Source organism: Melanostigma gelatinosum, assembly GCF_949748355.1.
Source record: "Melanostigma gelatinosum genome assembly, chromosome: 5".
Lineage (NCBI taxonomy): Eukaryota > Metazoa > Chordata > Actinopteri > Perciformes > Zoarcidae > Melanostigma > Melanostigma gelatinosum.
Window position 1 is genome coordinate 19354739 of NC_136638.1, and position 13160 is coordinate 19367898.

At 40.6% G+C, this 13160-nt stretch overlaps 2 protein-coding genes across 2 annotated transcripts; both read right to left on the bottom strand.

Annotated features, from left to right (window-relative positions):
* Positions 1-1156: 1156 nt before the first annotated feature.
* On the bottom strand, positions 1157-9497 carry LOC306777635 (uncharacterized protein). Its single transcript, XM_079268813.1, has 11 exons — positions 9238-9497; positions 7756-7844; positions 7367-7516; positions 6947-7080; positions 6634-6770; positions 6382-6475; positions 5677-5794; positions 5202-5425; positions 4885-5056; positions 4646-4773; positions 1157-4491 (listed from the first exon to the last, which is right to left on the bottom strand). Exons 2-11 carry the CDS (start codon positions 7841-7843, stop codon positions 4174-4176), a joined length of 1563 nt encoding a protein of 520 aa, XP_079124939.1. The 5' UTR covers position 7844; positions 9238-9497; the 3' UTR covers positions 1157-4173.
* A 1336-nt stretch (positions 9498-10833) lies between these two features.
* On the bottom strand, positions 10834-12943 carry slc25a5 (solute carrier family 25 member 5). Its single transcript, XM_079268187.1, has 4 exons — positions 12758-12943; positions 11589-12075; positions 11357-11497; positions 10834-11258 (listed from the first exon to the last, which is right to left on the bottom strand). The coding sequence occupies exons 1-4, from the start codon at positions 12866-12868 to the stop codon at positions 11101-11103; spliced, it is 897 nt and encodes a 298-aa protein (XP_079124313.1). The 5' UTR covers positions 12869-12943; the 3' UTR covers positions 10834-11100.
* Positions 12944-13160: the final 217 nt, after the last annotated feature.

A 13160-nucleotide genomic window follows, 5' to 3' on the forward strand; every position in this document is an offset into this window, starting at 1 on the left:
TACTCTGAGGAAAAAGTGGTGACATCTATCTATCTATCTATCTATCTATCTATCTATCTACCTGTCTGTCTGTCTGTCTGTCTGTCTGTCTGTCTGTCTGTCTATCTATCTACCTGTCTGTCTGTCTGTCTGTCTGTCTATCTATCTATCTATCTATCTATCTATCTATCTATCTATCTATCTATCTATCTATCTATCTATCTATCTATCTATCTATCTATCTATCTATCTATCTATCTATCTATCTATCTATCTACCTACCTACCTACCTACCTACCTGTCTATCTATCTATCTATCTACCTACCTACCTGTCTGTCTGTCTGTCTGTCTGTCTATCTATCTATCTATCTATCTATCTATCTATCTATCTACCTACCTACCTGTCTGTCTGTCTGTCTGTCTGTCTGTCTGTCTGTCTGTCTGTCTGTCTGTCTGTCTGTCTGTCTGTCTGTCTGTCTGTCTGTCTGTCTGTCTGTCTGTCTGTCTGTCTGTCTGTCTGTCTGTCTATCTATCTATCTATCTATCTATCTGTCTGTCTGTCTGTCTGTCTGTCTGTCTGTCTGTCTATCTATCTATCTGTCTGTCTATCTATCTATCTGTCTATCTATCTATATCCACCCACCATTTATTATTATATTGATTCAACAGTGTGTAAGTATCCCTCTGGTGTAGCTGGTTAAAGAAAGAGTATTTACTCATTTACATACCTCGTCGTGGGGTGATTCATGGGGTACAAAAAACTAAATAATAAACAACATTGCTACAAAAATGTCTGTTTTTTGTTTTTGACATCATAGCTATTATTGCACATATTCTTGATACTTTATGTGAACTTTTTCACATTCAATCCTCTTTGTTTCAAATGTTGTACAGCTTCATTTAAAAAACAGATTTTTCATGTTTATATTGTATTTGTTCTATTTTCTATTTATGATTCTTGACTTTTCTAGTACTTTTTCTAGTAGTGTTTTATTTTCTTACTATATTTATATGGTATGCACCAAAACACCTAGAGAAATTCATTGTATGTGAAGACCTACCTGTGATGTCTGATTGCGATTGTGTAAGGTAAACATACACAGTAAATTTGTCGGAGTAAATTTTACTCAAATTGAATAAAATTTTACTCAATAAAATACAACATTTGGTCCCAGTCTATATAGAGTAAAATCTACTCTTGCCTCAGAGTTAATGATTCAGAGTATTTTTTACTCTATTCAGTGTTTGTATTTAACTCTAGATGATGATAATTTACTCTATGTAGCATAAAATGAAAACAACTCTACTGCCATTTTACTCAACTTAGAACTATTCCACTCCACATAGAACTACATTCCACTCCACATAGAACTACATTCCACTCCATATAGAACTACATTCCACTCCACATAGAACTACATTCCACTCCATATAGAACTACATTCCACTCCATATAGAACTATATTCCACTCCATATAGAACTACATTCCACTCCATATAGAACTATATTCCACTCCATATAGAACTATATTCCACTCCATATAGAACTAAATTACACTCCATAGAGAACTAAATTATGATTAAAACCTGAGAGAACTTACTCTGGAAGGTTATCATTAAACCCAACAAGTTAAATAAATCAGATATCAGTATTTACCAAAGCACAATTTATTATTTTGTATTACAAATGTGCAATGTATCCATACATATTTTACAGAATACATTTTGGACCTTTGGAACACTTTGGCCTTTTCACTATGACATCATAGGAAACAGTATGGCACAATAAACAAACTTGCATCATCACACCTGTATGACATTTGTACATCAAATGCTTTATAACAGAAAATCTCTTTCACATCAACTACATGAGGTCCGTCTTTTGTGCACACAACTTTATATGCATTAAAATGCTCATCAAGACACACTGTTTGCAGGGCAAATGTAACAAACAATAACCTCTCATCTTTCAGAACTACATGGTGGATTTTGTGAAAAACTGGCATCTCACAATGAACCTTCAGACAAACGACTAAACCCGTCCGATACATATTTCCATGGTGTTTGGCCCATCTAATATTTAAAACCTTGGTGTCAATTGGTACCTGAATAGTCTCAGCTATCTCATAGCCCCAGTCTAGCACATTTAAAGCTACCATATTACCTGGACCAATTATCACTTCATTGGGATCAAATGTCTGCCACCTGTATGCTATTTGATTTTGGTGTTTCTTGGCCAAAGTTTTAGTGATATTTTTGAAGCTTTTTAATTGTTTCTTAAAGAAATGATGCTTTGCTTCATAGCGCATGCACCAACTATGCAAAAGTGGTCCAATTTTAAGAATACACATAGGGTAATGCACCATAAAATGATGTTTTGGTAGCAGCCTTTTGTTTGGAAACAAATGCTTGAACAACCTGTGGTGTTCCACGATTAAGTGTTTCAAAAAAATAGTAATACCCTTTGATAACTTTGGTGAAAATACAATGTTTACAATTTGAAGCAAAAGCAGTAGCAAATACCAGTGTTGATCATTTGGACAAACCAAGTCTCCAAAGATAAGTGGTAGATTGCGAAGTAAACACCAGGATTGGATTGCATTCAACCCCAAGTCATTTGAGTCCTCCCTTAACTTAACTGTAGGAGGTTTGTTGTTTTGCTCCATATAGCCATAGTTAAAACTCCTAATTCTACAGTCTATTTCTTTTAATGTTGTGTACTTATCTTTCAAGTGCAGTAATAGAAGTTTCATTTCATATTGTGCCACTCCCTCCAAGATATCGTGCATAATATCGACAGAGAAGTTTTCACATGTATTGAAATATTGCAAGGAATTTAGAATGCAAGAACGTTTAACGCCCATCACATAGGGAAGAGTGGGATTTGTCTCCATCATTTGGCAATGTTCCGCATGAAGTGCGCGAGTTCGCAAAACTATCTTGGGTGAATCTTCATTAAACTCAGTCTGAAAGTCTTCTTTCTCAGCAAGACAGAAGCGGCAACAATATCTGGCACTGAATGATTCAACAAAACCAAACAAACTGTGAAGACCAAGGTTGTCACCTGTAACTTGGACAATAGTTCCATACACTGGCTGATCATACAAGGGGACCCGAATTCCATCCTTCTCAAGTATTTTAATATCCTGCATAAGTGGATCAAGTATTTTAGAAAAGCCATATGTTTTAACATCTTGGGCATGAAATAAAGCGACCAAATGAATATTAAGCAGATTTGAGTTGTACTTGGGAGAAAAATTCCGCAAGGTGAAATAGAGTGCACCTAATTTATGTATTCCCCGTTTTGAGCCTAAAGGATTTGCAGTTTCAAAATCATCATAAAAAAGCTGAATCAGAATGGCATGCTTCTGTTTTGAAAATAGATCATGACTCTTGAAAAGATCTCCATCGCACAAGTCATGAAGATTTTCTCCTGAACTTGAAGTCTGCATCATCTCTTTTATGTTAGGATGTTGATAAATAAATTGTAAAGTTTTCAAAATAGGGATGTAAACTAATTTATCAGTGACAACAACCTGATCATAAGTTCCAGTGGTGCGATTGCGTAGGGTATCAAATCTTGTACCAAGAACATATTCAACTAAGTCTACCCTTCCCCACTTCTCTGTAAAATACTGCCTTCTTTTACTCTCAGAATTTAATACACCATAGGGATTTTCCATTTTTTCGAAACACTGATCAATTTTGCTCTCAATGTCGCTTTTGATAGGCTCCTGTAAAGATAGACACTTCTTCACAGATTCTTTTGCTTGATTATGGATATCGTCAACAATCTCTTCCATCGAAATTACCAAAGAGTTAACAGTTGTTTCACTTACGCCTGCCACTTTAAGTTCGGCTACTGTTGCAGCGCAGCTGTCTACAAGACTCCTTTTGAGAAGGACTGAGTCAGAAGGTGAACTTCTTGCTGGCAAGTCATCAAAATTACTTGCTGCTAAATCTTCAGATGTAGATGGGCCTTCACCAGGATCAGAACAAGGTTCATGTGCTTTATTTAGATGCTTTCGAAACCCAGAAAAAGTGCCATAAACTAGTGAACAACCAGCCTGACCACATTTAAGACGAAGGGTCTTTCCTGAACAAAGTCCGTGGATCAACTTCAAGTGTTTTGTCAGGGAATTGGTGTTTGCCTGGGGGATTTTGCAAATAAAACAAAACATCTTCGTATCAACTCAATGCAGCATCCGAGCCCTCAACTCTGCAACCCTTGGATTCACCTTAGTGGTATCAACATCGATTTCAAAGATCGTGGTTTGCAAGAAGTTGTACACATTTACCAGATCCTGGTTGTACGAAGTACCAAAGACAAAATGAGCTTTGAAAAGCTCATCAAAACAGGCAAGTGTGTCTGGTGACTTACAAGGTATTGCATGCTTGTCAATCACAATGAAGTATTTGTGAATCAGACTCTTCTGGGTCCCCACAGCTAGCAGGTATGGTTGAAGGCTTTCCACGATGCCGTCCAGATGCCCCTGGATGCTCATCCCAGTCTGTGACAGAAAAAATAATGAATTAGTCAGCTATAAAATTAGTCAGTTTAAGGAAATGTCTTAATTGACCATAATCTTAAAAAGAGGATTGAAAGGTTTAGAAAAGGGGACAGAACAGTGACGATTTTCCAGTTTAATTGAACTGTAACCTCACCTTAATGAATTTCACAAGACGGTCACTGGCTTGTCTGGCTGAGAGTTTTCCTGGTCTCTTGCGGCCATGTGGTGATGGTGGTAGAAGGTGGACAAGAACCAAAATGGATGACATGTCACTGTCCCATCCTGGAAGTAAAAATTCATAAACAAGCATTTACTACAAGCGAACAGTCAATCCATTTTTCATTCAAAAACTATTCTCTCTTCCATAACTATGATCCTTAACTTTTAGCATACCATTTTCCACGTCTGTTGTGCATTCAGCATTTTGAACCAGGTCTTGAAGATCGGCTGTCTGTGTGAGGCCACGGCTTTGTTCGAGGACTTTCTGTTTGTAGATAGTAGGCCATCTCTCCAGGAACTTTGTAGTAGCAGCATCCCCAAACATCAGACCAAAGTCTTGGTCAATCTGCAGACAAGATAGAATTGGTCAAAACAGAACAGTAAACATTATGGTGTAGCACCATGGTCATGACAGATCTTACAACCCTACCCAGGCTATTGTAGAACAGAAATAATATTGTCATGACAGTGGCAGTAGAACGTTCACATACCAGTCCTGCCATGTCCAGGAATCTTGGAAACGCTGTGAATAGTTCAGAGGACTTCACTGGGTCATGAACCATGTCTTGGCGATAGGTAAAGGTCTGCTTCATCTTCTCCTTCACAGTTGCTTCATCAGCTGTATGCTTCATAAGCGCAATGGCCTCGCAGCACAGGCTTTCTGTGGTTAGCCCGTTTTCCACTCTGAATGAGTCTCTTTCTGCTTTTGGACCACCTGTAATAGTGGTGGCACTTTTATCAATTACTGGGTTAGTATATGATATTATGTCCTAAGATATAAGAAATAAGGCTTGGAAAACTCTGCAAGGATGGCCATGCAGGCACTTACGTCTCCAGAAGAAAAATAGGATATATATATATATATATATATATATATATATATATATATATATATATATATATATATATATATACATTATATGATTATTCCCTCATCATGCATTATGAATTAGACTTCACACATACCAGTTAGTGTTTGTGACTGACTGCAGGTCTTCTTTTTTCCCTCCGATGCTTCCTTCTGAACAAATTTCAGTCTCCATGCCAGATACCCACTCCCATCTTCTGCATTGTAATAATGCTCCTAAAGTAAAAAGGGTTATTCAGTTTGATTGAACAAGTTGAAATAGTTTAATCTTTCCCCAAAAACTATCATATTTCCTAGTATTGTGATGAGGCCTTTCTTTCTAATGACAGTTATTTTGAAAAACAGAGGTTATTGTATTACACGGTTAGTGTTGTGTCTTGTTAATGGGCTAACCCTTGCGGTGCGAAAGTAAACTGAGCTTTAACACCGCCAGAGTTCAACTTACGGGGAAGGCAGAGATGGTGGCCATTAGGGCTGTCACCTTTTCCAAAAATAACACTCGAACAAATATGAAATGACACGCAATACGTTAGAGCGCCCTCTGTTGGGTGACAAAGTAAACTACGTTAAACAGTCAGCTGTGGATATAGACTGTACATTTTTTATTCAAATGAGTCATTAGAGTTTGAATGTTAATTACATTCAAACAAATGTTCAAAAAGTGACAGCCCTTGTTGCCATGCAGTAATGTTTACAGATCTTTATTTGAAATAAAAACACTACCCATCTGTAAAACAGCAGTTGAAATATTTACATTCCAAGCAAGTGAAAAGTAAATAAGTTAGACGTTTTAATGTACTTACATAGCCTAACTTGCTCCTAGGATCGGCCAGGTATGGGTACAAGGTAGTGATGCCCCTTGCGTAGTCCTCTTTAACGCGCCTTGAAGGACTTGTCCTACACACAAACACACAGACTTTACTATATGTGCTCCAATCAAAAGTATTGATGTGTAAATTCCACCTGCTAAAAGAGGGGTGTTGTACTGTGTCAATTCAAGACACACATGTGTATTAGGAGTGCAGGTATGTAATAATAACAACATGACAACATACCCATGTTCACTTGTCATATGTGCGACCAATATCTTGACCATATCACGTCTTCTGGCATCCGTTAGGCTTTTTGTTCGGGCATACTCATTCATGATCCTCTCTCCTCCAGGTTTGTTCTTCAGGATGTCTTCAATCATCTAAGTGGGAAGAACAAAAATGAACACAATGAAACGTTTAAAACAATAATGACATCAAGTATTATCAAACAGAATGGCCACAATTTTACAACTTCAGTTATTCAGCCATTTACCATTCAACCTTGGCATTTTTTTTAAACCTTCAGAAAGGATGCAAGGGAAACTGCAGAGCTTACCTGAGCTAGATGACTTCCCTCATCTCTTTGTCTTGTAGCAGGACTATGCTGCAATATAGTGGTGTCGTCCGAGTCCCTCTCATTGTCTCCACTGAAGCTTGCAAAGGAGGAGCATGAAGGGGAGCTCAAAGAATCTAGAAATCATATTAACATTGAACTAATGTGATTAACAATGTGACTATAAGACAATATAAGTGCACACATCCATTATTAGAGGAATGCAAATATTTCACATTGTATCATGCCCACAACAGTTCCAGAAATTGTGGAAAGGGTGAGCAGAGATGATTTCAAAATATCTAAATAAGATTTTAAAAAACCCCAACTCAGATATATTAAATTGTCTTGCATATTCAAAACATGTTAGATTGACCAAGCCGTACAGATAAATATGAAGTTATAAGCTAATAAGTAACTAACCCTCAAGATTTGGGTCTTGGGGTAGACAAATCTCCAGCACACCAATGTCTTGTTTCTTTAGTAGAAACTCAAACACCTCCTCATCAACTTCGGTCTTTGATTCATCATAGACTTTTAAGTCCAAGGTTGGAAGGTCAAATTTCTTGGCAACTGTGAAGACAAAATACCAAGGGACAAGCTTAGTGATGAATCGGTTGTGTATTTGCAGAAAAACATAACAGACAGCAATCAGAAGGCCATCTTCACTTGAACATTGTAATCCCAAAACTGACAGTGTTCCATGCAGACCTTTGCTATTCCAGGGAAAAGACTTTCAGGTATGCAAAACATAGAGTGACATCCCAAGTGTATTGTTCCACAGGTTAGTGTGTGCAATATTTTTCACTCACCACAATCCAAAAATGATTTGAAGGTTAGTTGCCCCTCATAACAAATGTACTTCTGACGATCTCTGTACTTCACTCTTACAGCTTGCATCCTTCATGACAAAAACAATTAAATTAGTTTCATTATCAGAAACAGCTGACTGCCAACATTAGTAATACCACAGTAAGCCAACATTAGAAAGACATGATGCATGGACTAATAGTAGGTCTCCACAAGGGTAAACTATTTCATTATAAAAACGAGGGACATTTTAAGCACGTCTTTATTACGCTGTACTAAAGGGACCTGTTCATTCGCTTGAATCGCCAATTCGCGTCACTCCAGTCTCATAGTGGCTGTGCATAGACTTTGTATGTAATCTACTGCGTTTGGCGTGAACACATCATCAGAAATGTAACCAGTTGTCTCATCTTGAACAATGTCTACTTCACCTGGTTGTCTCCGACTTGGCCGTCTCTAGCATGCCACAGTGCAACAGATCAATCAGCTTATGCTGCGGAATTCTACCCGCACTTCGCGAGTGGCCCGTGCCAATGTCAAGCCCAGCTAGTTTTAGCAGTCAACAGAGTGAAGTGCATTTTTTCAAAGTATAACACACATGTTGCATCGACCAGGGTGCTGATGAACTGCAGCGAAACACAGTCCATCAACACAGCTCTTTTCAGAGTCAAATACACGTGTTGGCGGCAACAAACGCAGCTAGAAACAGTCCAACAGTCATTAACAGCTCTTTTCAGAGTCAAATACACGTGTTAGCGCAAACAAACGCAGCCGGAAACAGTTGCTTAAAACAGTCGTTAACAGCTCTTTTCAGAGTCAAATACACGTGTTAGCGCAAACAAACGCAGCCGGAAACAGTTGCTTAAAACAGTCGTTAACAGCTCTTTTCAGAGTAAAATACACGTGTTAGCGCCCACAAACGCAGCTAGAAACAGTCCGTTTAAAACGGTTTTTAACAGCTCTTTTCAGAGTAAAATACACAGGTTAGCGCCAACAAATGCAGCTTAAAACGGTCGTTAACAGCTCCTTTCTGAGTAAAATACACGTGTTGACGCCAACAAACTGCAAATTCTACATAGCCATTTTCACAGTAAAATGTACCTGTTGCACCAACTAACTGCAGCAAAAGACAGCCCCTCTACACAGAATAAAACACACATGCACCTGCTCAGTGAAGTCCGCTGGCTACTGATGATAGCTAATACTACTTTATTGAGACTTTAATCCAGGTGTGTCGACGTTAATATGTCCATAAACCACCAAATATTTTGCGAATTGATGTTAATGCGTTAGAAGCTAACGTTTGACTGTGACTAAGTTATGTGAAAACGTTAGAAGCTACCGTTAGCATCTGCTAACGCGAACAATCAGAAGCTACGGCTCATATCTGACAATGCAAATAGTGAAGTAACGTTAGGTTAGCTGCAATGTTGCTACACAATGTACCTTACACACATGAAGTTAACCAAAACGAATGACCTTACCTGACATGTTATTTCAAATGCCGTCTTCTGTTCCTCACTTCAGCCCTTCCGTTCCATAAAACGTCAGCTCATTCCAGTGTAGCGAGAGGTGTCATGGCGGCAGAAACGAAACTTAAGGAACCGTTGTGGGCGTGGTCACGCTGTTTTACTCCAATAGATTTTATTCTGAATATTTACTCACACTCTACTGGCTACTGGAAGTAATTACACTCCAAAATGATTAAATATGACTCCTTCAGTGGAAAATAATTGTAACTCCGGAAAAATTACTCTCCCGTTTTTCCTGTGTAGTAATACAAATGCCACAAGGTGGCGCTAACACTGCTCTTCTACTGAACAACAAACAAGAATGAAGAAGCAAGAAAACTGTGAATATTATTCAAGCAAACATTTGAGATCATTGCAGCGTACCAGCAGAATGAGAGCTCACTGAAAAGATGACACTTGTGTCCCTGACTTGACCTCGAGGAGGCACGGCGTATCTAAAGCCACACAGACAGACAGTGTGTAGATGGCTGTGATCCCTGTGGCTTCCGATTCACTAATCCTTGTTAAAGTTGTAATGGAGCAGCTGTAGAAAGAGACTACCCGCTGAGACGGCCTTTTGGGCATTGAGTGTTCAAAACAGTATTAAAATTTATTTATGGGTTTGTGGTAACGTCCAAGACTCTCTGATTTTTTTTAAAATCCTGAAACTGATAGATAATACTCCGAGGGGGCAGCAGCTCTATAATTGGTGAATTGTAATAGCTGAAGACTGATCAAAGCTGCCAAGTGTCACAAAGTGACAGTCTGTTAGTGAGATACCAACGTTTACAGATGGTATGTGCGCCGCTGCAGACGTTGATGTGGAGAGTTGTGCCGATACAACTGTCCCATATTCAGACAGCGATCACGCGGACAAAGATTACAACCGGTGTCATTTGAAGGACCAGTACACACCTTAGAGACGCCACGAAGTACACAGTGTCCTGCATCTTTACAGCTGACAAGATCATGTATCAGAACAAACTCAATGTGTGGCAACCCCTAAAAATACACACCAACACTAGCCTAAAATCTATCTCGGTGCCCTTTGCCCCATTTGCTGTAATACATAGACAGAATTGAGTTTTTGTGCACTTTAACTGATCACATGACCAGGATATTATATAACTGGAACAGGTGTGTCACACTGTGGTCAAACAGCTCAAGGTTAAAGTCATCAGGTCACACCAGTTGGAGTCAGAAGAGACTTGGCAGGAGATGAAAGTATATGTAGAAGGTTGCATTAATCCACTTCGTGACAGGTAATCCTGGTCGCTTTTTCCGCAGGAAGTCGCTTGTGCAAATATTCTGCAACATATGTGAAATGCACTACAGGTAAGACTTCTGACAAATCATTTTTTCCATAAGCATGCCTTGGATGATATATTGTCAGCAGGTCAACTTTCTCAGCTGATTTTGGCTCGCCCCCCCAACTACAACCTGGGAGACCTCTGCAGCTCTAAGCTTACATGTCACACAGCATGCTGCCAAATGGCTTCCCGAAGCAACACAACTGAGACGCTCAGTCTCTACTGGTACCCTTCATACATGACAAAGCCAGGCAAGAGATTCACTTGGTAGGTTGCGTTTATTTATTTCTTTTTAGGCAAGGTTCCTTTGTTCAGGGAATGACATTCTGGTGAGAGACAAAACAACAAAAAGGAAAAAAAAAGCATGGGACCAAGAGAAGAGCGCATAACAGACTCCCCCAGTACAACTAGTAGAAAATACTAGTTGGTCCCTATAAATATAGTTTGGCATTTAAGTCCTTTCCGAATGTACAAGATATGTTACAGTTAAACGCCACGACATGAACAGTGGACATACAAAAACAACTTAGATGACTTTCTTGAGCTCGTCATACAAGACGAGCACGAAGGCGCCTCCCATGCCTCTGAGCACGTTAGACAAGGCCCCCTTGAAGAAGGCCTTGGAGCCCTCTTCACGCAAGATCTTCTTCCAGCAGTCCATGGTGCCGCTGTACATGATGTCGGCTGAGAGGGAAAACAGTCACAAAAGACGTCATGCGTTTATTCTACTAACACAGCAGAAAAACCCCAGAAAGTTGTACTTTCTATGTTGCGCTTGTTACCTCCTTTGCGTCCAGACTGCATCATCATACGACGACGGACAGTGTCGAAGGGATAGGACACAAGACCAGCGACCGCTGTCACCGACTGAGCGATCATCCAGCTGACCAAAATGGATGCGTTCTTGGGATCTGCGAGCATGCCTGTAAGAGAAATGTCAGTCAGGAAGGGTAACTAAAAGTCTCAAAAAGCCAGACACTGACAGATACATCAAGCTTTTTGATGAAAACTTACCCTTCGCTGTGTCGTAGACGCCAAAGTAAGCCGCTCTGTAGATGATGATGCCCTGTACCGACACGCTGAAGCCCTGGTACAGACCCTTGATGCCATCAGACTTGGTGATCTTCACCAAGCAGTCTGACAGGCCTTTGAACTCACGGCCCTGTCCGGTTTTGCCGACATCAGCAGCCAGACGTGTTCTGGCGAAGTCGAGGGGGTAGACGAAACAGAGCGACGTGGCTCCGGCGGCGCCACCGGACGCCAGGTTACCTGCAAAGTATCTCCAGAACTGCTTGTGCCTGTCCACCCCGTCAAGGAAAACCTTCTTGTACTTGTCCTTGAAAGCAAAGTTGAGGGCCTGAGTGGGGAAGTACCGGATGACGTTGGCCAGATTCCCTCTCCAGAACGAGTAGAAGCCCTGCTCTTTGGGGATACGGACGACGCAGTCGATGATGCCCTTGTACTGCTTGTCAACTGTGATCTGTTTGCTGGCATGTTGTACCTGTAATCGGAGGAGTGATACAGCAGTTCATTAGAGATAACAAAAATAAGGATATAAGCAGATCAAATATCACATAGACCCAGTTATACATCACTGTGAATGATCCTTTAACCTGATCCTCCAACTTGTCTCATCATGACTCCCACGTGCCAGAATACAACTTCGATGGCATCCATTCAACTATTCCCCAGCCCCTCCTGCGCGCTGAGCTCAGGCCCAGTGCAGCAACAGAGTGCCACTATGGCGCAAACCTTGCTGTGACCTTGGTTGTGCGCTGTCCGGTCAAACTGAAGGCCTGTCATTGGGAGGACGAGGACTTTTGAGCCGCTTAATCACAGTATACGGTCATGTCATGCCCTTTATAGCGCACTATACGCCAGCAGCGTGCTGGCCGGTGCATTCCGCAACAGGTCTGCTGCGCCTCGCTTTATGCTCATTCCTCATCTGCTCCTGCAGCGACCTCCGACACACCTTCTCCTCTCAACAGTGCCGCATCTTGACATTATGACTTTTTACCGCAACACATCCCTACATCTAGTTACGAGTCACCCTCCGTAACCATAAAAAGAATAGCGCGAAAAAATAAAAAAAAACGCCGCAAATGAACGACGCCAGTTTTGTGTTGCACAGCTGACAGAGACTACTTTAAAGTGCCATGAGAAATAAAGATGTCGACGCTCACTTGGAGAAGAAGCTTGACTCTCTCAATGGGGGCTACAGCTGTTTTGGAGATGGCAGCGCTGATACCACCAGCCAAGAAGTCCTTGGCGAAGGAAATCGCGGTCTCGTTCATCTTCAGATGTTGTCGGACACCGTCCCGTCACTTCGTCGGTGGGGTTGAAATGGCCGACTCCAATCCAGAAGAGAGGGGATTTAAGAAGACTGAGCTCGAGGGAGACCGTGAACTTCCGACTCTTGCGTCTGATTGGTCGGCTGTGGGGGGTATGGGCGGGGTTAACTGATGTCCTTTGATTCAGATTTGGCGCTCTCTCTCGTCACTAAAGTAAACTCTAAAAAGACCAAAAAGTTTAAGTTGTGTAAACTTTGTTATTGAATCACACCTCAGCAGACGTGTTAAGTTGTTT